Source organism: Oryctolagus cuniculus, chromosome 10 (genome assembly GCF_051225735.1).
Source record: "Oryctolagus cuniculus isolate XC-2025 breed Fujian yellow rabbit chromosome 10, ASM5122573v1, whole genome shotgun sequence".
NCBI classification, from domain to species: domain Eukaryota; kingdom Metazoa; phylum Chordata; class Mammalia; order Lagomorpha; family Leporidae; genus Oryctolagus; species Oryctolagus cuniculus.
This window is the reverse complement of record NC_142876.1, coordinates 43,780,269-43,804,961: the sequence shown is the minus strand read 5'-3', so window position 1 is coordinate 43,804,961 and position 24,693 is coordinate 43,780,269. Positions and strand designations below refer to the sequence as shown.

The window sequence follows — 24,693 nt, the reverse complement described above, 5'->3', positions numbered from 1 at the left end:
TTGCTATAGGTAGGTTTAATGTGTGGCAAATGAATTGTTTAATTTTTTTTCACTTTTATCTGTTTTGCTTTTATAGAATCTGGGAACAGAGTTTTAGACTCTTTACAGTTATCATTTGCTGCAAATCAGGAGTAGGTTTATTTATTCCTGGAAGTACTTGTAAGACCACATGAATGTAATTCATCCTCGGGTTGGACCCTGTGGTCATAGAAACAGCACAGCTCCTGTGTGCTACAATAGGATCTCTTGAGTCATTAGATATAAAAACATCCACAATGTTTATTTCACATCTAAGGTTCTAAGAATAAGGGACCCTGCATGTGAAAAGACAAGGACAAAAGCACTTTCTTCCTCCTGAGCAAGGAGCTGGGCTAGTGATGGAGGGAAGAGATCTGAAGCCAGGAAGTCGTGGTGTGTATTCATCCCCTCACCTTGTAAGGGGCAAATCTGGGCTGTGCATGGGCAGCTCCATGCTAGGACACACAGAACTTTTCAGAAACCCTGCCTTGAGCGGTCGCCCCTGTAATTAATAAATCACTGCATGTTTTCTATAGTGCTTTCATAGTCACAAAAAAGCAATAAGGTAAACAAACAAAAGGCATACTGGTTAATTCAGTTAGATTTTAGCAGAAGATATACATTTAAAGCTTTTTCAGCATTTTACAGCTAATGAATGAATAGTACTTTACAAGAATCAATTCATTAGTAATCCCATCACTTTGAAGTACTTTATTAGTAGTCTAATTATAGTCAGTTCCAATTATGGAAAATGTGCAGGGTATGTACCAATGAAACATGGTTTCTCTAAGAGCTTTGTCTTGAAAGCAGAACAAGCCATTTTAAATCGATAAATATTGCCATCTTTTATTTTTTATTATTATTGTAACTTTCTGAAATATTCAGAAAGATTAAGATTTTATGTAAAGGGGCTGGCATGAAGACATAGCAGGCTACGTCACTGGTGGCAATGCTGGCATCCCATATTAGAGTGCCAGGTTGAGTGCTGGCTGCACTGTTCCCATGCCGCTTTCTGCTAACGTGCCTGGGAAGGCAGCAAAATATGGCTCAAATATATGGGTTCCCGCCACCAATGTGGGAGACCAGCATAGGATTCCAGCTCCTGCCTTCACCCTGGCTCAAACATGGTATGGGGGCAATTTGGGGAGTGAACCAGCGGATGGAGAATCTCTTCCTCTCTGTCTCTCTCTCAGTGCCACTCTGACTTTCAAATAAATAAAAATATCTTTTGAAAGAAAGAATAGAATGTGTGAGTATGTTTATGAGCACATCTGTCTCTGTCTATGTGTGTGTAAGAAACACTTTTTATCTATTGGACTGTACCAACATAGTGGGTATACATACACACATGCAAAATGTACATTATGAAAAATCTATGAAAGGATTTCATAATTTTGGGCATCAAAATATGCTATAATTTTCCATGATTTTGTGAGGTACCTTAAATTTGCTTCACTGATGAAAGGTCCAAGCATCTATGAGCTATTATTCCCCCCCCTTTTTTTTTTAACAGGCAAAGTGGACAGTGAGAGAGAGAGACAGAGAGAAAGGTCTTCCTTTTGCCGTTGGTTCACCCTCCAATGGCCGCCACGGCCGGCGTGCTGTGGACAGCACACCGCGCTGATCCGATGGCAGGAGCCAGGTACTTCTCCTGGTCTCCCATGGGGTGCAGGGCCCAAGCACTTGGGCCATCCTCCACTGCACTCCCTGGCCACAGCAGAGAGCTGGCCTGGAAGAGGGGCAACCGGGACAGAATCCAGCGCCCCAACCGGGACTAGAACCTGGTGTGCCAGCACTGCAAGGCGGAGGATTAGCCTAGTGAGCCACGGCGCCGGCTATTATTCCCTTTTTAACAAATTCTTATTTCAATGTTTGCATTCTCCATTTCTAACACTTACTTCAAGAGAAGCAAAACCACTGCATCTAATGGGAGTCCAGATTGAAAAGCGACCTGTCTGCCAAAGGGATAAACTTTAACCCAGAGCTAACAAAAGAAATATCTAGGAAATACCCACTAACAGGACCAAGGATTCAAGTTTGTAGGAACTGAGGAGACATGGTGAGGTATGAAAAGCATTTAGAGGAGCAGAGAGGGAAGGAAAAACCCACTGAGGCATGGAGCCTGGAGCTCCTGGCCTGGCTCTAAGCTGCGCCCAGTCTCACTGCCAAATTAATCTCCAGGGAAGGAAGACAGAATGCAGTTTCCATCTGACACCCTAATGGGCCACCAGGACCCGGTGTCTGGTCAGGGAGTCCTTGAAAAATGCCAGAGAGAGGCCCTGGCCTGAGTTTCAAGGTTACTCCGAGCCCTTCTCCCAGTCCTGCGGGTCAGACCAAGCCCTGCGAAAGGAAGCTGAGTTGGACCGGGCCGTTATTCCCAGAGCTAAGATGAGAAATATGAAGAGTGGAGCTGGCTTTCGTGAGGATGCCAAAAGGACAGGGGACCCGCTCCCTGCAGGAACATGCATTTCCCGGCCCGCCACCATTTTGGCTGTCGGAGTCTGATACCTGGCCATGAGACCTTTTGGAAGCACTGGAGTGTTGTGCCAGCCAGGATCCGTCAACTGTCTCAAGGCCTTCTGCAGTCCCACTCGAAGCACTGACCCATGCAAGAGGGAGGGCAGGTGTTTCACAACCCAACGCCTACAAGGGCTTGTCAGGGACTGGGGTCCAGACAAGAGATATTCAGGACACACCAGGGAGTGCCCGGGCCAGAGTCCTTCAGTCATCTCAAGGCCTTTTCCCAGTTCTTCCACGAAGGGCAGATCCATACCGGAGAAAAGTCTCAGCTCCAGGGGATTGCTCTGGCCTTAATCAGCAAATCTTGCCCCTGAGTCTTAAGGCCAGCAGCTGTGCTAATCACTTTTAACTGGCTGGCAGGGACCTGGTGTGTTTTAGAAAAGGAGAGAGTTGCTATGATGGAGAGTAAAACCCTCTGGGGGAAAAAGAAAGAAGCGATAGCAGCCTGCATGCTCACCAGTCTGGTGGGATGATCCAACACTGCCTGGAGTTCAACTGGAGTGGGATCCGTGTCATGTTGGAGCTGCTGAGTCATAGCACCAAAATATTATGGGTGAAGCGGCAGTGGAGAAAATATTATTACTTCTGTTCTTTGCCTCACATGGAAGAATCTCCAAGAGGACAAGGCAAAGAGAAAAGCAAGATTTAAAGGTTTTAAAAGCAAGATTTATTAGAGCTAGAGAACTCCAGCCAGAGTGGCATGGAGGGGGGCTCCACAGTTGGGCCCCTAGAAATATCAAAGGATATATCTCTCATTTTGTAGAGACACCAACTAATAGGTTCTTCAGATTATATTAAAGGGACTGTCAAGATGTGATGTGATGCTAAATTTTAAGTTATGATAATGTAAAATGCTACTGATACAAATGTCCAAAAGTTAAAAGTTAAAAATCTAATGATCTTGTGTTACCAGACATGATGGTTATCTTAATGAGAAGGGCCCAGAGGCCTAAAAAGGATGTTTTATAAAATCCTACAGGTGCTTTCTAAAATACTGTGTGGAGTAAGCCAGTATTTCTTCTTGATTCATCAGTTTATAATTTTAAAAATGGCTATTTGAAGACTTTTGTCATCTACAAGCACTAAAAATCAGATTTTCTGCTCATGAAGTTAAAACATTGTTTTTTTATGTTTAAAAGACTTCTTTTCCCTGACCTTTATTGTATCCAATACCTTGGGACAGTTTTGTAAGCAGATAAAGCCCATAATGGACTATAGGTTCCAACTTAGAAAAATATGGTTAATTCAGGTTACTAAGAGCAGGAGGTAATTGTAATTTATTGCTAATTTAAAAGAAAAAAAAACAGTTCAAGATTTTAAGAAGCTATTACTGAAACTGCTTCATTGTTCTATCTTGTATGTTATGTTATATGTATGTACATATTTTATGTCCACATGGGAAAATTTATTAAGAGCTCTGTTTTAATTGGCTTATAGATAAAAGATTGCTCATAAATTTAAACTCCTAAATTAACCAAAGGTACATTTCTTGGTTTGTGTGATCTAAATCTATGTTCCAGATGTTTTAAATTTGTTGGTAGAAAGAAACTAAAAATGTTTAAGTCATTGATATGTTTGTACTTGGGTTTGCTGGTCAAACAAGTTACACCTGTTTTAGATATTTAAGCCATGTTTCCAAATACATGTACTCTGGTCCTGAAACTTACAGAAGACATTGGACCTCTTGGTAAATGTTTTCACAGTCGTTCTTTAACAGTTAAAATTGTTTGCTAAGTTTTCATTTGATATTAAGTTATTGGCAGTAAGTGATCTGGGAAGCCTGACTTCTTCCCTCATTTCTCTATTCTCTTCAAGATGGGAAACTGATTCTATTCTGTCAGACTCTCCAGGATGTAGTTTGATCTTTAGACCTTATAAAAGAGATGACTAACATTTTCCTGTAATAATAGCATAGCCAAAATGAGAGCTTAAATTTTGATTTCACAGCTAGATTTACTTTGCCATGGGCAAGTAAATGGGCAAAGCCTCCCTTTCAGACAAAACAAAAAGAGAGTAAGTTTTGGGTTTTTTTTTTTTTGTTTTTGTTTTTTTTTTTTTTTTTTTTGACAGGCAGAGTGGACAGTGAGAGAGAGAGACAGAGAGAAAGGTCTTCCTTTGCCGTTGGTTCACCCTCCAATGGCCGCCGCGGCCTGCGCGCTGCGGCCGGCGCACCGCGCTGATCCGATGGCAGGAGCCAGGAGCCAGGTGCTTTTCCTGGTCTCCCATGGGGTGCAGGGCCCAAGCACTTGGGCCATCCTCCACTGCACTCCCTGGCCACAGCAGAGGGCTGGCCTGGAAGAGGGGCAACCGGGACAGAATCCGGCGCCCCGACCGGGACTAGAACCCGGTGTGCCAGCGCCGCTAGGCGGAGGATTAGCCTAGTGAGCTGCGGCGCCAGCCAAGAGAGTAAGTTTTAAAGTGAGAACATAGCTTTTCTAATGGGCATTGTCTACTTCACAGAAAAACCATTCTCAGAACATGCCTGTGAGTATAGATTTCTAGCTTAGGCCACCAAAGATTAGAGATGAGACTGAGCACCCCCTTGACTTGCATCCTCTTAAAGGTTTCTTCTGGTCTGCTTTAACAGAAACCAGGAGGAAGCAGAAGCTAGGCAGAAGCAATGTAGAGATAGGTGGCAGGCCAATTAATGGCTGCTTTCAAAGAGACCCAACAGACCAGTACAATGCAAATGGCATTGGTTTTCTATGCGGAAAGCCAGGGCTTCAGCAGAAGTCAGCTTATAAAGAGCCCTGGCAGCTCTGCCAGCCAAGAGTTGGGTCACTGGAAATGGAACTGCCCTGGAGTTGAAGAATGTCCAGGCCAGAGCCACAGACCTTGCTGGCTCTAAGCTGCAAAGCCCTACACTCTGCTCAGCTTCCAAAGTAACCACTGCTGCTGAGGAGACGGTCAAGTGGGGTCAGTAACACTGTAGGCAGAACTGTAAATTTCCTGTCAGAGATGCCACCTGCCTTTACCTGGCCACCTCTCCTCCCAGACCAGCTGGGTGATGGAAGTCAAAGGGGACCTTTCCTAAGGAGGTTCACACCTCCCTTATGATGTCTCTTCTGGTACCCAACGTGAGGAGATACTCAGGCCTGGGCCTCATAACTGGCCAGGCCTTAAAGCCCACCTGATAATAATCAGGCCCTTCCGTCAGTTTCTGTTTGTCTCTCAATGGGAAAACTTGAGCATGGTTTAGACAGCACCTTTCTTAGGTCCTCTAATAATGACTCTGTCCTTTGTTTTAGATCCTGTGAGTTAAAACTGCTTGTTAGATTCATTTTCTCCAGACTTGAAACAGTGAAGTTCTCCATGGGCATGCACATGAAACCTTGGATGGAAGCAGTTTCTGCAAGCTGGCACCGCATGCCCCTTGAGAAGCCACCTCCTGCTGGAACCCTGTCTTGACTGCCTTTCCCTATGATGCCACTTTTCTGCACGAAGAAGCCAGACAAGCATTGCCCAGTTTTCCCCTAATAGAAGTTAGGGCTCACTCTTCCGGGAGGGGCGTGTGTGGAATGTGAGGAGTCAGATGGGTTAATAGGCAGTCAGTGGAAACTGGGGTGCAGGGTGCTTGTCTTTAGCAAGTTCAAAAGTGCCTGCCTGCCCACTCCTGGAAAGCTTCCAATTTTACCCCAAGAATAGCAAGGAAGTAGCAATTTTATCCTCCTGAGCTCACAGCTTACTGTAAACAAGTTATCTATCTCATCCTTCTGAGGCTCTTTGTTTTATCTGGAGCAACCTAGATAGGATTAAAGATGGCAAATCAGGTCTTTTGATGGGTGTTGTCCCTGCCTTGTAACTCAATGTCTTTTTCTTCTCCAGTACCAGGGGCTTCCTTGGGTTTTGCTTCTTTCGGTGCCTCCCTCCATGCCATTCTTGCTGGAAGTCTCTCACTTTAATAAATCTTGCTTTTAAAACTTTTAAGAAAAAAGAATTTCAGAGAGCTCTGGAAATGGGATGAGACTAGACAAATTTATGGTCAAGAGATCAGTTATGTGATTCATGGTCCCAAATCACATTTCAGCAGATGCTAGGAACAGAGATGAGGGTTTCCAGCAAGGATGTGTGCAGAAATGCTGTGTCTTCTGGTGTGGATCATGGAAACATCCACAGGAGGCTACCAAAGTTTCTGAGAATTTTGTACTTCAGGAAAACTGTCAGCTTCTACTGGGACAGAGATTGGACTGAACGAAATAAGGACTCTGAGGACAGACGCATGGGCTCAGAAGTCGAGGCCAGCCGAGTGGACTTCCTCAGGCTGTGAGTGAGGGACCATGGCCAGGTAGGTCAAGAGGGTGGGCTGTTGCCTGGGTGAGACAGGAAGAGTGTGGAGCCACAGCTGATTCTTCTCATGCTTTGGAATCTAATGGAATTTTCTCCACTGGGTTTTTGAAAAGCTTAGGCACTGTGACTCCCTTTTTCCTTCCTGTTTCTCCCTGTTGGAATAAAAATATTTATCTTGGGGTAGGCATTTGGCATTTGTCATATGGGACACCTGCACCCCATATTAGAGTGTCTTGGTTTGAGTGCTGGCTCTGCTCTTGATTCTAAGTTCACAAAAATGTATGGCCTGGGAGGCAGCCCATGATCACTCATGTACTCGAATCCCTGCTTTCATATGGGAGAACCAGATTCAACTGCAAGCTCCTGACTTTGGCTTGGCCTAGTCCTGGCTGTTGCAGATCTTTGGTGAGTGAACCCATGGATGGGAGATCTGTCTGTGTGTCTATCTGCCTTTCAAACAAACTAACAGAATTATCTATCTATATCTATCTATGAAATATCTCTATCTTTCTAGTTATATTTCAATCTATCTATATGTATGTATATCCCATGCCCAACTCATCATTGTGTTCTGGAAGCAGATAGCTTGTTTTCTAGATTTCATGAGTCTATAGATAGAAAGTTTTCCCCAGGGTGGGCCACAACAAGAGTCTCACTTGCACTAAATTTAGGTTTAAAGAGAATATTTGAGGCATTTTAAATTAGATAAGTGAGATAAATTTTAGGACTTACAGTTAATGCTGGAATAAGTTGATATCTGGGGATACTGAGATGGGTGACTGTATGTTACAATGAGTAGGACATAATGGGGCATGCATAGGGTGTACTTTTATGGCTTGTATTGCGTTCCCTGAAAAAAATCCTCTGAAGTTTTATTCCCACATCCGTGCAGCTGTGATCTTATTCCGAAGTAAGATTTTTGCAGATGCAATCTAATAATGATGATGTCACACTGAATTAGGGCGGGCCTTAATGTAACATAATGGCTTCCTTGTAAACAGGGAGAAACACACAGAAACAGAGGGAGGAGAGTTCTGTGAAGATGGAAATAGAGATTGGAGTTTGCTTCTGCAAACCAAGGAACACCTAGGACTACCAGAAGAGACAACGATGGTCCCTGTAGTGGCTTGGGAAGGAGAGTGGCTCTTCCAACATGTACCTTGATTCTGGACTTCTATCCCCCATAACTGTGAGGGAATAAACTTCAGTTACTTCAAGAGATTGAGTTTGTAGTACTTGGTGATGATAGTCTTAGGAAACTAACACGAGTACAGTCCATATAGTAAACACTTTCCCTTTGGTCTTCCAGAATTTATCTCTTCTTTCTGAATTTGTAACTCTGAGTTTCCTCTCTTACTCTCATTCCACGTGCATTGCAGAGTGTACTCCATCAGGGGCTCCAAAATGGAGCACATGAAATGTATTTACCATTCCCCTGTCCTCATCAATTACTTTTGGGATAAATGTGTACATCAGGCATACTCTAGGGGCTGGCGCTTTGGCACAGTGGATTGAAGCCCTGGTCTACAGCACCAGCATCCCATATGGGCGCCAGTTCGAGTCCCGCTGCTCCACTTCCTATCCAGCTCTCTGCTGTGGCCTGGGAAAGCAGAAGATGGCCCAAGTCCTTGGGCCCCTGCACCCACATGGGAGACCCAGAGGAAGCTCCTGGCTCCTAGCTTCGGATTGGCACTGCTTCGGCCATTGTAGCCAACTGGGAAGTGAACCAGTGTATGGAAGACTTCTCTCTTTCTCTCTGCCTCTCCTCTTTCTCTGTGTAAATCGGGCTTTCAAGTAAATAAATAAATCTTTAAAAAAAAAAAAAACAGGTATACTCAACTGGAAAGATGGAAGGCTGCAACCATTTGCTACCACGAAGAAACGATTTGAGAGTAAAGAGAGAACAGAGCCAAGAGATTTTAAAATCCCCAACAGTGGATGGATATAGTGACTGAGAAAGAAAAAAAGATAAACATATGAGAAACACCCTCGTGGATGGAGGTATACTGATTGTTGTCTTCCTTTCCTAATGCATATTCCATAGCCCCATAAACTCATTGCATAGAAATTATTTAAAATTCTCTATAAAAAATAAAAATAAAAATAAAATTCTCTATGATCATGATTTGTAATCCAGATTCTCTGTTGATCAGACATAGTATAAAAATTTTGTCTTTCTGTTTCAGGCAGACTCATTCTAAAATAACATACATTTTATTAATTTCTGAATTGGAAATCTTTCAAAGGTTTATCTGAGTCTTTAGAGACCATGTATTGATTGATAATTATCACTAATTAGAAAGATGATGGCATAACAACATGTGAGTACAGGTTAATGCTGCCATTAATAATTCAATTTTCACAGTACATTTCCACATTATTATTATTATTAAACTTAGGCTACAGAATAGAAGTAATATTTTTAAAAACTCAAATGATTACCATAGTAGTGATCCCAAAAGTTCTTTTTAACATGCTGACAAATATATTCTGCTTTATATGTACATAATGTATTTGAATACATATATATGCATTTTATGTATAACTTTAAATAACTATCTTATGTATAAGACATAGATACCAAGATGCACACATATTTTGGAATCAGCAAGCAGTAAATAAGAATACAAAATGTTGGGCATAAACACAGTCACAGTATATAAACATTACACAAACAACAAATATATTTGTTAAAGCTACACCCAGTTTACAATCTATAAACCTTTCTTTCATTAGCAACACTGTACAAATCATCTCCGGCAAGGAACAATACCCCAGATACACAGTATCTGCTTATAATGATACTGCTAGTCCTTCACAGGAACACAATTATCATTGGTTTTAAACATGGATTAACTATGAGACGTGTATTTAGAATGAAGAATTCAATAATGGGAAGGGACGGCCACCTCTGAAGTATGAAAAATATAGCTGCATATTAATGTTCAAATGCACTGCGTTTTGGGTGGAGCTTTCTGTGGAACTTGCATTTGTACTTGTGCCAAACTGCTTTATTCAGCTTGCTGCTATGACAACTACCCAGGGGCAAATGTCAGGTCAGCTCCCTGCATCTGTGTCTTGGTGTAATTACATTGTCAGAAACCTAATAGCAGTCTTCTTTTTCTCACTGAACAGTGCAAAGCAACAGTAGCCAAAGAACTAACTGTTGAGACGATTTCTATCTGCTCCACTGCCTAAACCCTTGGTCGTCTTCATACTGTATTTGCAATTTTCTCTATTTGGTGCTAAAACTGTGTTTACTAGGTGGTCAGATAACATTTGAAATTGCAGCATTAATCCCAATGACTACCTCTATTTGGCCACATATTGCCATTCTCAGGCTCAATCTTTCATATTGAGATGGTGGCCATCTCATCAAAAAAGGTACTTTCCCTCCCTGAAAAGGAATTTTTTCAATGCTACATCAAGCCCCATATGGATACTTATTAAATGCCTAGCCTCATCTCAGCATATAACTAGGCATTTTAGGGGCTCAGAGTGATAAAAGCCAAAGCTATTTTAATCCCACAGAGTGATATAAAATTGTAGTGTCAAACAATATTCCATAAGACACTTGGAAGCTATTACAATGTTAGTTGGGCATATAAACAAGCACCAAAACTGCTTTGTGTTGATATTATTGTTATAGAGTGAAGTAAGAGAAAGACTTAGACTCATCAACTAAGATTTGATACAAGAGGTGTTTCTTAAAACAGGTGCACTTTGAAATGGGTCTACAAATCAACAGAGATTTGGAACTGATTCTCAGGACAGACTGGGAGAAGCAGGCTGGTGGAGATAGCACATGCTGTACACTAAAACACCTCTAAATTCTCCAAATTTCATTAATGTAAAAAGAAAACCTGAGCAATAATGAGGAACCACATTTCCTATTTGTGTAAGTTTTTGTCAAGAATCATAACAGCACTATAATAAATATACCTTACTGAGTTTGTGAAAAAAATAAATGAGAAATATATGTGAGTGAAAATTTATGCTATAAAATAACACACAAATATTAGTATTAGTAGTAGAATATGATATACTTCATATGTCTATCCCAAATAGTGTCAAGATGACACCAAAATAACTGAACAATAAAGAACTTGGAACTTTTTTTTTTTTTTTTTTTGACAGGCAGAGTGGACAGTGAGAGAGAGAGAGAGACAGAGAGAAAGGTCTTCCTTTTCCGTTGGTTCACCCCTCAATGGCCGCCGCGGCTGGCGCACCATGCTGATCCGAAGGCAGGAGCCAGGTGCTTCCTCCTGGTCTCCCACGTGGGTGCAGGGCCCAAGCACTTGGGCCATCCTCCACTGCACTCCCGGGCCACAGCAGAGGGCTGGACTGGAAGAGGAGCAACCAGGACATAATCCAGTGCCCCGACTGGGACTAGAACCCGGTGTGCCGGCGCCGCAGGCAGAGGATTAGCCTATTGAGCTGTGGCGCTGGCCAAGAACTTGGACTTTAAAACTAGATCTGGGTATTTACAATGGTCTCCACAATTTTTTTTTTCTAAAATGTGGATTATGAAGTAAATGGTAGTTCAAGAAATTAATTTAGTATGAACTGCAGAAACGATTCTATTTTCTATTTTTCATTAAAGATTTATTTATTTTGAAAGTCAGAATTACAGAGGTGGAGAGAGACAGAAAGATAGACAGAAAGAGAGAGAGAAAGAGAGAGAGATTGTCCATCTGCTAGTTCACTCTCCAAATGGCCACAACGGTTGGAGCTGGGCCAGGTTTAAGCCAGGAGCCAGGAGCTTCTTTCAGGTCTCCCACGTAGGTGGCAGTGGCTCAAGTACTTGGGCCATCCTCCACTGTTTTCCCAAGCACATTAACAAGGAACTGGATCAGAAGTGGAGCAGCAGGAACTCAAATGGGTGCCCATTTGGGATGCCTGTGTGACAGGTGGCAGCTTTATCTGCTATGCCAGATGCTGGCCACCAAGATCCTATTCTATTTAAAAAAAAAAAAAAATTCAAAGGCAAGAAAATACATGGGTAAGTGGCTAGTTCCCTAGAACGAAAATTTTGCTCACATATATGGAGATTCATTTAAGGCTTGACAGCTTCATTGGACTTCTCAAATTTGCTTCAGAGGTGATCATGAATGATACAGAAGTGCAATTGAATTAAACTAATGTGACCTTCCGAGTTCTCTGTCCAAAGTAGTATCAAATCTTTGCATGCTATGTGTGTATGATGCCATTAAAAGTTGAAATTTATGAAGCATTATGATTTTCATTATTCAGAACATTACCCTGAAATGAAAAGGGAGCTAATTTTTTTTTGCACTGTGTTGGTCCTTTTTTTGCTTCATTTTATAGGGAAGTTCTGTTTCTCATGAAATATGAAAAAAACCCTGAAGAAAGAAGGAAAGCAGGAAGGGTGGAAGGAAAGAAGGAGAAAGAAAGAAGGAAAATGTAAACTAAAAATGAATGTTTCTAGGTCTCTTTTTTTCATAAATTTATTTAAATGGTCTGTAAAGTTCCGTACAGTCCTAATTAAAAAAAAAAAAAAAAGATTTATTTTGCTGCTTTCCAGGCACATCATCAGGAAGCTGGATCAAAGCAGGGCAGCTGGAACTGGAACCTGCCCTCCTCTATGGGAAACTGGCATCGCAAATGGAGCCTTATCCCGCTGCACCACACTACCTGCCCCCTAACTAATTTTAATGTGTCTAATATGTTTTATCTTGCAATTTCAGTAATTTTAAAAAAGAAGCTCTTCTTCTTTCAAAAGGCCATACATTTGCAAGGTTTGAATATAGCAATGTTGTGACATACCCACATATTAACAGGTACTAAAACATCTCAATACTACTGACTCTCCACCATTTTCTAAAGAACTAAATCAAGGCTACCTTTTTCTCCTACCTACTCAGATTCCTCTACCTAAAGACAGCCTCCTCCTCTATGCCATATCATGTAATGAAGATAAGGAATAGCCAATACAAAAGAAATTGGGAAAGTGTTTGGCAATTTTTTATGGAAATCATGTATTTACAATTCAGATAACCTTTCCACCTACATTTTCTGCTTACATTGAGATATTTTATTACTCAAGTTTATAGGGACCACCAATACCTCTTTTTGCTCCCTGGCCTCTTTTCAGAACCATGATTTTTAATAAATGCCTCTTCGATTTTTCATACAGGATTTGAGGACAGAAGACTAACCACACAATTCAGAGATGCAAAATGTGACTGATCCTACCATGTGCTGGGAGTTCCTAGAGTGCCTAAATGCACTAGTCTGTTTTCTTGAATAACAACACGAAGATCTATAATAAGAACATGAAATGTGACTGGAGAAATGGTTAAATGCTGTCAGTGAAGTGATTTGATCTGAATGCAGGAATCTCATTACACTTTAGTTTTATTATGTCATCTAAAGTGCTATTTTGATATTGTTTGTATACAAGGCAAAACAATTCAAAGGAACATAGAAATAAATGTAACTTAGATTTTTATCCACCTAAGCATCATTTATATCTTGATGAAGGTGCAGGTGCAGGTGGTGTTTTGTGAACTCCCCAAACAGAAAGGTGCCCTCTCATTAAAAGGCCATAAAGAAGAACAAGAGAAAGCTGTTTTGTAGACAGATAGGAGTCCCTGGATGTTGAAGCAAAAACAATCACTTTAAAATATTGACAAGACAAGGGGAACTGATATGAGGGTGAGAAATATAGATTGGATCAATCTATTTCAGCAAGGCTGATCAGATATCACTCAAAATCTCTTCATCATTATGAGAAAGTGATCAATTATGAAGAAAGTAGTCCTTCACCTGATCAGGGATTTTCTTTTGGACAAGCTTCGTAGAATCACCTGTTCATTATTTGTAGGCAAAGCTCCGTCAGCACTGGACAGTCATTAGCAAGGATTAGTAAATAAATCCGTCTTCAGGCTTACAGTTTATGACTTGTAGACTTTTCTAATGCAACGAAGATGCACTGATTAAGGTTTAGAAAGATCTCCACAAAAAGTTTTTTTTTATTAGAATTAATATTTGGCTCCCTAGAAGGGTCCAAATGCAGATACTCTCATTTCCCACAGAACAGAGTGACTGAGGTCACAACTGTGCATCCCTTGAAGCCCCTAGGATTGCATTTACCAGAGAAGTCACGTCAAACATCATTGCTCTCTCTCTTTAGGAGGCATAGCCTAATAGTTCAAGCATAGTAAATCTGCGGCTTTAGTTCAATTTCTCCAATACATAGAATATTATTGTTTCACAGTAACTAGTGGGATCTAAAGTAGATAAAGAGAAAGGACAGCAAGGAATGCACATATTAGGAAAAATAAATTATAAAACTGAATTTATGTAACCAAAGCAATACATCAGATTCTCCATTTATCTGTTATGCCTAAAAACAAGTTGGTTTTAAAATAATATTAAAGATGCTGTCTTCATGAAGAACCCAGCAAACCATGTGCTTCCTTGATTTTGGCATCAAAAGTGTATCAACATATTATGTTGAATTTTGCTGTCTGAATTCAAACCACCTACTCATATCCTGCCATTTATTCCCCTGATGTTAGTAATACCCTAAACCAAAGATATACCTAAAATGTTTTTAAAATCATTTCCTATATAAATGTGGACGATTTCTCAGTGCATCCAGAAAATCAAATAGAAAGGTACTATGAGTGACAGAAAGACAACAAAATTAGGAATTCTAGCTTGCTTTCAGCTTCTACCCCTGAAAAAGAAGTTGGCCCAAACAGTTTTTCAGTTGGATTACCCATCAATGAAAGAAGGAAACCATCTGATCTGCATGCCTCATAGTACCATGGAGGGATCTAATCAGATGACATCTGTCCATCACTACTGAGACGTATTTTGACATATCATTATGTAGGAAAAATATATGCATTAAGAAAATGTATTAAGCAGAAGTACCCTTGATTTCAATATTTTTCTAAAAAGGATAAAATACACAAGTTGACAGAAACGGTAATGGCTGTTTTTTGAGACATCATACAAAGGGTTCTTTAAAATAGAATAGTAATTTTTGTATGTAATTACATAAGCTAAAATTATAGGAATACATTAAACTTTGATTCTTAATTAGCTGAGCTCTCACGGTGGCATGGAAAAATAGACATTCCGAAATCACTAATGTTTAGCTTGAGATTCTGTCTAACCATATGATTATTTTGTAGCAGTCAATCTTCATAATTATTTTTTAGAAATGCTCCAATTTAAATTACATTGCATTTAAGTAGGAAACGTGGAATGAGGGGTAGCAGGAAAAGTGTCTTCCTGCTGGATCAGGACCTCACCTTTCCTGCAGTCTCATTCATGTCTTCTTGTCCATTGGCTCTTGAAATTTTCCAGAAATTGGGTCATGTCCCCATCCTTCACCTCTTCTCTCTGCATAAACCTGAAGTCCATGTCCATTCACCGCACAATCTAGCTTAAACTTTACCTCACATTCTCCCTTTTCATTTCTTCCCAAGAATCCCAAGTTTCCCTCATTGGAAACTGTGGAATTCAGGCATCTTAACCACTAGCGTAATGCCTGTGCCCTAAATGTCCACTTTTAAAAAGATTAACAGGCCTGATATTGCTGTGATAGTGTATTTGCTGCAAAATGTAGTATATTGTGACATCCGTGTTGTATCGAACATAAAATTTAATTTATGGTAGCTTTCAATATAGAAAATAATTAATATATTTATTGCAGACATTTAAAATAGTTGAGTGGGAAATAAAATATGGCATTTTACTTTAAGTGTGCATTTGGCACAGTGGTTAAGCCACCACTTCAAAGTGCCTGGGTTCAAATCCTGGCTCAGCTTCCAATTCTGGCTTTTTGCTAATGCTCACCCTGGGAAGCAACAGATGACGGCTCAACTACTAGTGTCCTTGTCACCCATGTGAGAGACCCCAATTGTCTTCTGCATCATGACCCAATGTTGCAGGCATTTGGAGAGTGAATCAGTGGATGGGAGACCTCTTTGTCTCTCATTGCATCCCTCTGCCTCTCAAAGAAAATGATAATAAAAATTTTAAAAATAAAATGGGACTTAAAAATCATATGCTGCTTAGTTTTTTGACTGACAGTATATCAATATTGATACTTAATTGCGTCACCTTTTTTTTTTTAACAGATAGAGTTAGACAGTGAGAGAGAGAGAGAGAGAGAGAGAAAGGTCTTCCTTCCGTTGGTTCACCCCCTAAATGACCACCATGGCCGGAGCTATGCCGATCCGAAGCCAGGACCCAGGTAGTTCTCCCTGGTCTCCGATGCGAGTGCAGGCACCCAAGCACTTGGGCCATCCTCCACTGCCTTCCCGGGCCACAGAAGAGAGCTGGACTGGAAGAGGAGCAAGAGGGACTAGAACCTGGCGCTCATATGGGATTCTGACACCGCAGGTGGAGGATTAACCAAGTGAGCCACGGTGCTGGCCCCCACCTCACCCTTGTAAAATGTAATTAACCAAAAAGCCTCATTGTTTTTATTTTATACTCATAATTTTTACTTCTAGGCTCTGACAATTTTAAAAACAAAAGTAAAGGGAAGAGAGGAGGCAGGATGGCAGGAAGACTCATTGGCTAGGTTGAGAGCAAAGCCTGCTGAGCTTGGAGCGTTTTGACCCTCAAGTTCAGAATGGTCATAATTGAGATACAAGGATTTGGTATGAAGGAACAGAGGTGAGGACTGAGAATTCTCATTTCTGCATTTGAATTCTAGACTATTCTGTCCATAGCAGTGCCTCTCAAAGCCAACGGTACCTCCCCGGGACCAAATGGAACAGCAAAGCAGGTGCTGCTAGCTTTAATAGGAGATACATTCACTCACTGACATGTTCCAGGCAGTCTTCTGTGACCAAGAATTACCCCTCTTCCTGTGTGAATTTTCAAAGGTCTGGCTAGATATCTTTGTAGGGGGAAAGCCTATTTAGAATTATCTGAGCATAAAATTTCATTCTTTTGCAGTTATAATTACAGAATTTTTATGATGGTTGTTAAATACATAATGGATTATCTCTGGAATATAACTGACTTGGAAATCAAGGGAATACTACATGATTTTGCTTGGAAATTTACAAATGGTTTCTCATCATTTGGAAATTTTATATCAAAAACCACTGTGAGTTGCCATGACATACAGGGGACAGTTCAACTGTTGTATCTTCACTGATTTCATGTATTAGTGTAAGCATCTGGTGACTTCATTATATCTTCTGGTGTCATAGTATCTCACACGGGCACACATTAAAAGGCATGTTATTTGGCTATATGTTATTGCTTTTACTATATTATAAATATTTAATGTGTTATATATATAATGTACAGACAGAAACATGTATAGAGGATATAATTTTTATTGACTATAATTCCATTTTTTAAAGATTCACTTATTTGTTCAAAAGTCAGACTTACAGAAAGACAGGGAGAGTTAAATTTTTTTGAATTCATAGTTATAGAGAGAGGGGGAGACAGAGAGAGAGAGAGAGAAAGAGAGAGAGAGAGAGAGAGAAATCCTCCAACTTCTGGTTCACTCCACAAATGGTGGCAATGGCTGAAGCAAGAAGCCAGGAGCTTCATCCAGGTCTCCCACGTGAGGGCAGGGGCCCAAGCACTTGAGCCATCTGTGGCTGCTTTCCTAGGCCATTATTAGGGAGCTGTATTAGAAATGGAGCAGGCGGGGCCAGGGCTGTGGATCAGTGGGTTAACATCCTGGTCTGAAGTGTCTGCATCCCATATGGGCACCAGTTTGACACTCAGCTGCTCCACTTCTGATCCAGCTCTCCGCTGTGGTCTGGGAAAGCAGTGGAAGATGGCCCAAATCCTTGGGCCCCTGCACCCACATGGGAGACCTGGAAAAAGCTCCTGGCTCCTGGCTTTGCATAAGCACAGCTCTGGCCGTTGTGGTCAATTGGGGAGTGAACTATTGGATGGAAGATCTCTTTCTCTCTGCCTCTCCTCTCTCTATGTAATTCTGATTTTCAAATAAATAAATAAATCTTTTTTAAAAAAGAAACGGAGCAGACAGGACACAAACCGGTGCCCATCTGCAATGCTGGCTTTGCAGGAAGTGGCTTAACCATTTATGCCACAATGCTGACCTCTTATAAATTGTATTGAAGGTCTAAAAATGGGGAATTTCAAAGGAATTATTGTAAAAAGAGGTGCTATGTTTGAAAGGGTTAGAGTCTAAGATTGCCAAAAGATGTGATGGAATTGTAAAATGAGGTCTGCCTTTGTTCACCTCTCTGAGTTGTCAAAGTGAAAAAGAATTTCCAAGGGAAAATTTAAGTTGCAGATTTTCATGTTAAAAGAAATACTGAATATTCTAAAATGCATGGGGGATGAACCTCAAGTTTTGTGAACTCTGATACCTGCTGAAGCGGTAGGCTCCTGTCTTTGCCACTGGCTTGCTTCAGGGCAAGGCTGCATACTAAGAAGTTTCCTCTGGATTTTGGTGCAAAACGGGCATATGAAATGAAGTGCTCAACACATCCATAACACCTTTCATGTTCATAGCTCAAAGAGCTTTACAAAATCCAATTAATTCATCAAGCTTCATAAACTCCAAAGGACATACACAGTCACAGCTCTACAGGTGGCTAACCATTGGCAGCAAGTATTCAGATGTGTGGCTTCACAGAAAACAAATTTTAACTCCCCAGTTTTTGAGCTTTTATACACCTAGAGAAATGTAGAGGGGAGAATCTCCAAATCACTGAAAATTCTCAAAATTGTGAGTTGGGAAAAGAATACAGGCAGAAAAGAATGATCTCACTGCCAACACTAAAAAAGAGCTCTCAGTTTCTCTACCTGGGCAGAAAGGATTTCTTTTTTTTTTTTTAATTTTTATTTTTTTTGACAGGCAGAGTGGACAGTGAGAGAGAGAGAGAGAGAGAGAGAGAGAGAGAGAAAGGTCTTCCTTTGCCGTTGGTTCACCCTCCAATGGCTGCCGCAGCCAGCATGCTGCGGCCGGCGCACCACGCTGATCTGAAGGCAGGAGCCAGATGCTTCTCCTGGTCTCCCATGGGGTGCAGGGCCCAAGCACTTGGGCCATCCTCCACTGCCCTCCCTGGCCACAGCAGAGAGCTGGCCTGGAAGAGGGGCAACCAGGACAGAATCCGGCACCCCGACCTGGACTAGAACCTGGTGTGCCAGTGCCGCAGGCGGATGATTAGCCTATTGAGCTGTGGCGCCGGCCAGGATTTCAATTCCATTAAGAGAAGACTCAACTCCAAACTTTGGTAGGAAGTAGAATCACTTGGTATAAGTTTCTGTGTGTTATATCACAGGAAATCTGTAGAATTGGTAGTAAAAGGGGCCAGCGCTGTAGTGTAGTGAGCTAAGCCTCCATATGTGGTGCTGGAATCCCATATGGTCACTGGTTCATGTCCTGGCTGCTCTTCTGATCCAGCTCTCTGCTTGTGGCCTAGGAGGGTAGTGGAGAATGGCCCAAGTGCTTTGGCCCTTGCACTTATGTGGGAAACCCTGGGGAGGCTCCCGGCTCCTTGCTTCAGATCAGCTCAGCTCCAGCCATTGTGCCCATGTGGGGAGTAAACCAGCAGATGGAAGACCTTTCTCTCTTCCTCTATCTGTAATTCTGCCTCTCAATAAATAAAACCTTGAAAAAAAAGAGAATTGGAAGTGAAAAATCATGTGGGGCCAGTATTGTGGTGTGGTGGATTAACCCGCCATTGGCAAATGTGAGCATCCCAAGTGGGCATCCCATGTTAGGCACGGCTTCAAGTTCTGGCTGCTCCACTTTCAATTCAGTTCCTTCTAAATCACCTGGGAAAGCAACAGAGGATGGCCCAACTTCTTGGTCCTTGCACCCATGTGAAAGACCAGGAAAAAGCTTCTGGCTCCCAAGTTTGGCCTGGCCCAAATCCAGCCATTGCAGCCATGTGTGGAGTCAATCAGCAGATGGAAGACCTCTCTCCCTCTCTTTCTCTAAATCTGCCTTTCAAATAAACAAATAGATCTCTAAAATAATAAATTAACAAATGAAAAGTAAAAAGACCACAGTCCCAGAGGAAAATAAATAAGGGCTATAAACAATAATCAAATGGAAAAATGTTTGGGGCCAGCATTGTAGCACAGTGGGTAAAGCCACTCTCTGTGACACCTGCATCCCATATGAGCATTGGCTAAGTCCCAGATGCTCCACTTCTGATCCACCTTCCTGCTAATGTGCCTTGATATGCAGCGAAATATGGCCAAAGTACTTGGGCTTTACACCCAAGTGGGAAAAACAGAAGCTCTTGGCTCCTGGGCTTTTTTCTGGCCCGGCAGGGGCCATTGTAGCCATTTTGGGGGTGAACCAGGGTATGGAAGATTTGTCCGTCTCTCTCCCTCTCTCTCTGTAACTCTGCTTTTCAAATAAATAAAATAAAATCTTAAGAAAAGTAAAAATTGAAAATATGCTCAACCTCACTCATCTCAATTTTAAAATAGTCATAAAATCATTAATACTATAGTAGTATACAATTCCTATAGATTTGACAAATATTTAAAACAAAGTTGGACAAAACACAGTATTTGCAACACTGACACACGTGGGCATTTCTTAAGAATTTTTTAAAATTTTAGCTCCCACATATAAGGGTGAACATGCGCTATTTGTCTTTCTGGATCTGGCTTATTTTACTCAACACGATGTCCTTCAGTTCCAACCATGTGGCTTCAAATGAATTTCATTTTTTATAGCTTTATTTAATAGATCCATTAAGCCTTTGACTATAATGCAAATTAAAATATGTTATCTTATTAAGAGAAATAAAATATAAAAAAAGAAACCATTTAGATGTTTTGGAAATATAAATTATAAATGTTAAATCAGTGTTCATAGTCCATAACTGGTTCATCAGGTAAACTAAAGCATTTTGGAAAGTTTGTAAACTTTTTTTAGACTGATAACCAGGCGAAACCTGATTCACTAGGTATGATACAGTACAAAATCTTTGCTAATAAAGCAAATTACCTTCCAGCAATATACTGCACTGTCAAAACACATACCTGTGAATAAACACTGGTGGCATGATTAGCAAATTCAAAATCCGCATTTTAACTAAGGCTCATACTGTAATACTGTACTTTTTATTTAACCAGTGGACTCATCATTTATTATGAGCATGCTTACAAAGCACATGAGCCCTAAGTTTGTTTCAGGCCATGGGTTTTCTCAGTGAACAAGATCAATGGAAAGGTGCTAAAGAATCACAGAGGGATCTCAAGTGTCAGCCAACTGTAATATAAGCTCATAACTTGACTTTCCCATGTGCCTGGAACTTACATGAATCCTTCCACTTCCCTAAGCCTAATTCCTTACATGTCAATGAGAACAGTAATAGCTATGCACATGGGAAGGTTGCATTTTTAAAAGGCTGTAAATATCACAGAACAGAATAAATCACAGAACAGAATTTTAAAAATTATTTCTTCCTCAACTCATATAATCTCAAGTCCTCTGAATGCTTTCAGGGCCTAGACAGAATGTTCCATGTGGGGTGATACTGGATATCCCTCTTTCTCAGATGACAGAGACTCTCAGTAAACAACTACAATGTATGAGGTCACAAAGAAAAAGAAGACATCAAATATGGGCAGTAGGGTTGAAGACCACGAGTTCCCAATCATTTTAGTCCCTACCCCCAAAAAACTGTACAAAATCCCAATCTTCATTATTGCTAGCTTCCCCTTACCCACTGGGTGAAAGTTCTAGGAAGCAAATTTGTTCTTTTTTTAAGATTTTATTTATTTTATTTGAGAGTTAGACTTACAGACAGTAAGAGACAGAGAGAAAGGTCTTCCTTCCATTGGTTCACTCCCCAGATGGCTGCAAAGGCTGGAGCTGCACTGATCCGAACCCAGGAGCCAGCAGCCAGGAGCCTCCTCCAGATCTCCCATGTGGGTGCAGGGCCCAAGGACTTGGGCCATCTTCTACTGCTTTCCCAGGCCATAGCAGAGAGCTGGACTGGAAGTGGAGCAGCCAGGACTAGAACCTGCACCCATATGGGATGCCGGCGACGCAGGCGGATGATTAACCTATTGTGCCACAGCACCAGCCCCAGGAAGCAAACTTGAACTCAAATTAAAGACCTTGATAATGAGGTTTGTGTTTCGATGCAGTGGGTTACACTAATGCCTGCAACAGCAGCATCCTGTATCTGAGCAGAGGTTCAAGCCTTGGCTGCTCTGATCTCATCCAGCTCCCTGCTAATACATATGGGAAAACAGTGGATGATGGCACAGTACTTGGGCTGCAGCCAACCATGTGGAAGACTCAGATGGTATTCCTGACTTCAGCCTGGCCAGGCCCAGACCCTGACTGCTGCAGCCATTTGAGGAGAAAAACAGTGAATGGAACATCTCTTTCTCTCTTTGTCTCTCCTTCTCTCTCTGTCATTCTGCCTTTCCAATAAATAAAAATCAATCTTAAAAAAGACCTTGAAAGTAAATTTATTTCTGTGATGTTAGGACAAGTGTGTTAGTAAATAGAGGATCTCTACCACTGGAAGTAGTATTTGCCTAACACTTGGGGATTCCAGTCAACGGTCAATATATCTTAAAGAATATATAAACTTATTAAATATACTATGCTTTCATATACATTGTTAGCTGTATCCTTATTTTATGGATTAGACTAATGGTAGTTAAGCGATTAGAACAAATCAGGTTTTTCCAGTGATTTTAGAACCAATCAGTTCATAGGTGATATATATATAATGAAGCGGTCATTTCATTTTCATAACAACTCTCTATATAATTGATACTGTGCATGGATATTCCACAGAATAGAGTAGGTAGATAATACACATCTAGATGACAGCCAAGAGAGCCCATTAAGTCCCAGGATTCTACCATTCCAGTTTCTAGAATTAAGATCTTTTCTCAAATGGATTTAGTCTGACTTCCTAACTCCTGTGTCAGAGAGAATACTACTTATGTTTCTTTCCAGTTTTGTTGAGGCCAATATAATGACAAAAAGCTGGACATCAAAACCTTCCTTTCTAGGCTGAATTTATTAAAGCTTACTATGACCCAGGTGGATTGCAAAGTACATTTAATGAATCTAGCACTTAAGGTTCCCATAAAAACCACATAGGATTAGTATGTCATTATTGTCATCTTTCACATAAAGAAAAGCACACAGAACTGAAATAGATTGCTAAAGTTCCCACAGTTAGTAAGGGCAGAGATGAGAATCAAAACCAGGTCTATTTAACTCCAGAATATGCAATCCTAATCATTATGTTAGATGGTAATACATTGATAGATACAATAAATACTATTTATAAATACCATAAGTGTCTCAATTGAGAGTGTGTATATGTGAATAATTATTGGAAGAATGATTAACAAATTCAAAATTGGCATTTCACATACATTTTATCCACAGTATTGTATACTTATTTAACTAAAGAGTTCAACTTTTGCTATATTCATAATTATTAGTCCATGACATTTTAATAATAAACATATCAAATCAGATACTATTCTGAAACATTTCCAAATACTCTAAGCCTGTTATGTAAAAAACAAACTTTTTGTTTTTCTTAGAAACTCACTAGCCCAGGGGAAAAACAAAATTGTAGTAACCAAATTTAGTGTTAACTCATCTCATTCACAATGAAAAATACAAAACACCATCATTGCAAAGATAATTAAAAAGCCAGGATACAGCAAACTTCCATGCATGAATGTAAGGCAATACATTATAATTTCACGCCTTATTATGAATAATTAAGAAAGGAGGGTAGAGGGGAAAAAGAAAAAGAGTCTAGAGATGAGAAATTAAAAAGAAATATATAGATAAACTAAAGAAAAATGTGAGCCAAAAAAACACTGAACAATGTAGCAAAAGTACAACACATCCATGCTACACAGACATAGATCCTTAGCAATGAGACATAGAAAGAAGCCATGTAAAAAGTGAGACCACAATAAATGATTAGTCAATGAAAGAATAAGCCCAGGACATGAATCTTCAATACACTAGATTTCCATTTTGTAGTCTTCCAGGATTTTAAAGTTATGATGCATTTTACCCACACCCATAGTAGTCTCTTGGCATTTGACTTAGACCAGAATAAATGAGAGTCTCATTTTCTTTCCAAATGAACATGATCAGGTCCCTGTAATAAATGATGGTATAAAATTTTGAAACTTCTGTAAATAATCACTCAGAATCTCCTCATAAGTTATTAGCCTTGAAACTGGATACTAACAGGGTTATAACTCATGAGTTTCACCATTTTTCATCTTCCCCCACAGAAAATTCTTGTTTGATTTCCATGATCATGTGAACATTCATTTTACAAGTTTAAATGTCTACCGTTAAGGCATGTAGCTGTATCTCTGTGTACTTCACACCCATTCAAGAGTATTTGCTCTTCTATATTTGTTAAAGTCACTGTATTTGCTACAGTTGGATTACACCAGACTCCAAGACCCCTTTGTACCTGTTGTCTATCCAGACGCATCCTCTTGGCAGCATTTCTGCTCTCACTCTCACAGGCTGAAGCCAAGATACTCTCTGCAACTGCTGAAGTAAGGTGGGAAGGAATAGGTCGAGACTAAAAAAAAAAAAAAAAGAGAAAAATAAGAATAATTATTAACAGTATCAACAGTGGGCCAATGCTATTCTCAGAAGAGCTCAGAGATCATCAACACGTGCAGGAAGATCCAGTTATTCAAACTGAGTTTATATCAATAACAAAAGGAAATGAGAATTGGAAAGATGATCCATGAAAGCTAGTTAGAGGTTAAAACTATAGATGCTACACAGATCCATCATTCATTCTCAGAGCTCCATTGTCACAAATATTAAGTCTGGGCCATTAAACTGGGCTTTTGAACAGTCAGCAGCAAAACTACCGACTGGATTTT

General features: G+C 40.5%; 1 protein-coding gene across 13 annotated transcripts in view; it reads right to left on the bottom strand.

Annotated features, from left to right (window-relative positions):
* Positions 1-24,693, bottom strand: part of NOL4 (nucleolar protein 4) — a 373,533-nt gene that overhangs the window by 51,353 nt on the left and 297,487 nt on the right. For 11 of the 13 annotated variants that reach the window (XM_051851303.3, XM_002713494.6, XM_008261193.5 and 8 more), the window contains one exon: positions 24,267-24,380. In XM_051851303.3, coding sequence (XP_051707263.1) covers positions 24,267-24,380 — 114 coding nt within the window. Of the gene's footprint in view, positions 1-23,595; positions 23,940-24,266; positions 24,381-24,693 lie in introns of those variants that run through there. The other 2 variants (XM_089305836.1, XM_089305837.1) reach the window with 2 other exon arrangements.